The 3068-nt window shown below is 68.5% G+C and overlaps 1 protein-coding gene across 1 annotated transcript in view; it reads left to right on the forward strand.

Moving 5' to 3' along the window:
- The window catches only part of EMIHUDRAFT_65723 (alanyl-tRNA synthetase), a gene marked incomplete at both ends in the record, with an annotated part of 4033 nt that extends 1338 nt beyond the window's left edge, over positions 1-2695 (forward strand). Inside the window, 6 exons of the mRNA XM_005771298.1 lie at positions 26-376; positions 403-478; positions 652-1304; positions 1372-1599; positions 1870-2126; positions 2482-2695. Of these exons, the coding sequence (XP_005771355.1) occupies positions 26-376; positions 403-478; positions 652-1304; positions 1372-1599; positions 1870-2126; positions 2482-2695 (1779 nt within the window). The remainder of the gene's footprint in view (positions 1-25; positions 377-402; positions 479-651; positions 1305-1371; positions 1600-1869; positions 2127-2481) is intronic.
- Positions 2696-3068: the final 373 nt, after the last annotated feature.

Here is a 3068-nt window from a genome sequence, read left to right on the forward strand (position 1 = left end):
GGTCTCGTCCATCCTGCTCGACAAGATGTCCAACTACGACATCGACGTCTTCGCCGCCCTCTTCAAGGCCATCCAGGCCGTCGTGCCGGGGCTGCGCGAGTACGCTGGCAAGGTTGGCGAGGACATGGAGGATGCGGCAAAGTGGACGGAGGATGAGCGTGTCGACATGGCCTTCCGCGTGGTCGCCGACCACATCCGCACGCTCACCTTTGCGATCACCGACGGCGCGCAGCCGTCTGCCGAGGGGCGCGGCTACGTGCTGCGCCGGATCCTGCGCCGCGCGGTGCGGTACGGCGGCGAGATCCTCAAGGCGAGGCCTTCTCCTCCTCCTCCTCCTCCTCCTCCTCTTCTCATTCAGTCTTCTATGACTCCTGTTGTCTGCTGCCTTGTCAGGCACCCGAGGGCTTCTTCCACCAGCTCGTCGACGCCGTCGTGGAGCAGTTCGGCGACGCGTTCCCCGAGCTGCGCAAGGACCCAGGTGCGGACACTTCCGAGACACTTCCACTACCCCCCGCGAGCCAGAGGCCTGCCCGCCCCTCGCTATGCCCACCCCTCGCTATGCGCCGCCCAGCCGCTCTCTCGCCGTCGCCTTGCCTGCCTTCCTCCCCGCCCACACTCCCCGCCCGCACTGCCCGCCCCGGCCTGCCCCAGAGCGCGTCAAGGCGATCCTCCGCGAGGAGGAGGCCACCTTCTCGCGCACGCTCAAGAACGGGATCCGCCAGCTCGGCAAGTACTGCGAGAAGCTTCCGGCGGGAGGCACACTCTCGGGCGAGGAGGCGCAATCTCCCCACATCTCCCCCACATCTACATCCACATCTACATCTCCCCCACATCTCCCCCACATCTCCCCCACATCTCCCCCACGTCTCCCCCCCACCCCCGCCCTCCCTCATCGCCCCCCGTCTCAGGCCTTCAAGATGTACGACACGTACGGCTTCCCGGTCGACCTCACGTTGCTCATGTGCGAAGAGAAGGGCCTCACCGTCGACGAGGCGGGGTACGAGGCCGAGATGGAGCGCGCGAAGAAGCGGTCGCAGGAGGGCGGCTCCTTCTCGCGCGGCGGGTCGGTCGTGCTTGAGGCGGAGCAGACCGTCGCCCTCGCCGAGCGGATGGGCGTGCCGCGCACGGACGACGCCCCAAAGTGGGTCTGGGACTCGGCCGCAGGGGCGGGCCAGCCGCACGCCAGCACGCTGCGCGCGGCCATCGACCCGTCAAAGGTCTTCCACGAGTCCGTCACCGCCGAGACGGGGCTCGTCGGTCTCATCGTCGAGTCGACGCCGTTCTACGCGGAGGCGGGCGGGCAGGTGTGCGACGTCGGCACGCTCACTGTATCTCCCCATATCTCCCGAGATTACCCGAGAGTACCCGCAGGTGTGCGACCTCGGCACGCTCACCACCGCCGCGGGCGCAGCCTTCCTCGTGGAGGACGTCCAGAGGTTCGGCGCCTTTGTGACCCACATCGGACGCGTGACGGCGGGCGAGCTCAAGCCCGGCGACGCGGTGCAGCTCTGCGTCGACTACGGCCGCCGCGCGCCGATCGCGCAGAACCACACGACGACGCACATGCTCAACTACGCGCTTCGCGCCGCGCTCGAGCAGGTCTGCGAGAACCACTCACACACACACACACACACACACACACACACACACACACACTCACACACACTCACACACACTCACACACACACACTCATACACTCATACACTCACATGCACACACGCGGACACCGCTCACCACGCGCACCGGGCCTTGCACTTGAAAACGCCTTCAGGGCTCCTGCCTTTCTAGACGTGGAGTCGAAAGGGCTGCACCTGGCCCTTGCCCCACACCCTCGTGTGTGTGGAGAAGTGTGCCTGACCCCGCCGCAGGACTGCGACCAGCGCGGCTCCCTCTGCGACGCCGAGAAGCTCCGCTTCGACTTTGCGTACCCCAAGCCGCTCACTGCCGAGCAGCTCGCCGCCGTGCAGGCGCAAGTCAACTCGCAGATCGGCGCCGACCTCGAGGTGCACACGTCGACGGTCGCGCTCGAGCAGGCGATGGCGATCAACGGGCTCCGCGCCGTCTTTGGCCAGCAGTGCCGCACCGCCCACGGGGCTGACCCCGCATTGGGTTCGATCCTGCGGAGGTATGGTACTAGGCGAGCAGTACCCCGACCCTGTCCGCGTCGTCTCCGTGGGTGGGCGCCGGCGCCGTAGATGCCGAGCCACACACTGGTGCGGCCCCAGCGACTGGTGCGGCCCCAGCGAGCTACTCGACAAGACTCGTGCGGCCTCGGCCGTGCTCGCTTCCTTCCCCGTGCTCGCTTCCTTCCCCGCCTTTCCGCAGCTCTTGTAGCCACTCCTGTAGCCACGCGACACCCCGCGAGCACACACACACACACACACACACACACCCCGCGAGCACACACACACACAGCGCGAGCACACACACACGCAGCGCGAGCAAGCGCTCCCGCGCTGACGGGCGGCCCCGTGCTCTAGGCCTGGCGTCGGCCAGATGGTCGCCGCGCCCGACCAGGGCGAGTGGCGCGGCTACTCGGTCGAGTTTTGCGGCGGGACGCACATCGCGCGCTCCTCCGAGCCGCAGCGCTTCGTGCTCATCTCTGAGGAGGGTCTGGGCGGCGGCAACCGGCGGATCGTGGGGCTGACTGGCGAGCGCGCGGCGGCGGAGGATTCGCCCGCGACACGTCAATGACATGTCTAGACATGTCCCGCAGGCGAGCGCGCGGCGGCCGCGAACGCCACTTCGGCTGAGCTGATGGCGCGGATCGACAAGGCAGGCAGCCTCGAGGGCAAGGTGATCCGACCCCGCCACCCGCCACGCACACCCACGCCACCCGCCACGCACACCCACCACGCACACCCACGCCGCACACCCACGCCACCCGCCCGCCACACGCCCGCCACACGCCCGCCACACGCCCGCCACACGCCCGCCACACGCCCGCGCCCTACACACACCGGCCCCTTCACCCCTGCTGCCAGGCGATCGAGCCAGAGACCGCCGAGATCGCGCGGCTGCTCGAGACGGCGGTCGTGCCCGCGGCCGACCGCAAGGCGATGACGGC

This window comes from Emiliania huxleyi (genome assembly GCF_000372725.1).
Source record: "Emiliania huxleyi CCMP1516 unplaced genomic scaffold EMIHUscaffold_39, whole genome shotgun sequence".
NCBI classification, from domain to species: domain Eukaryota; phylum Haptophyta; order Isochrysidales; family Noelaerhabdaceae; genus Emiliania; species Emiliania huxleyi.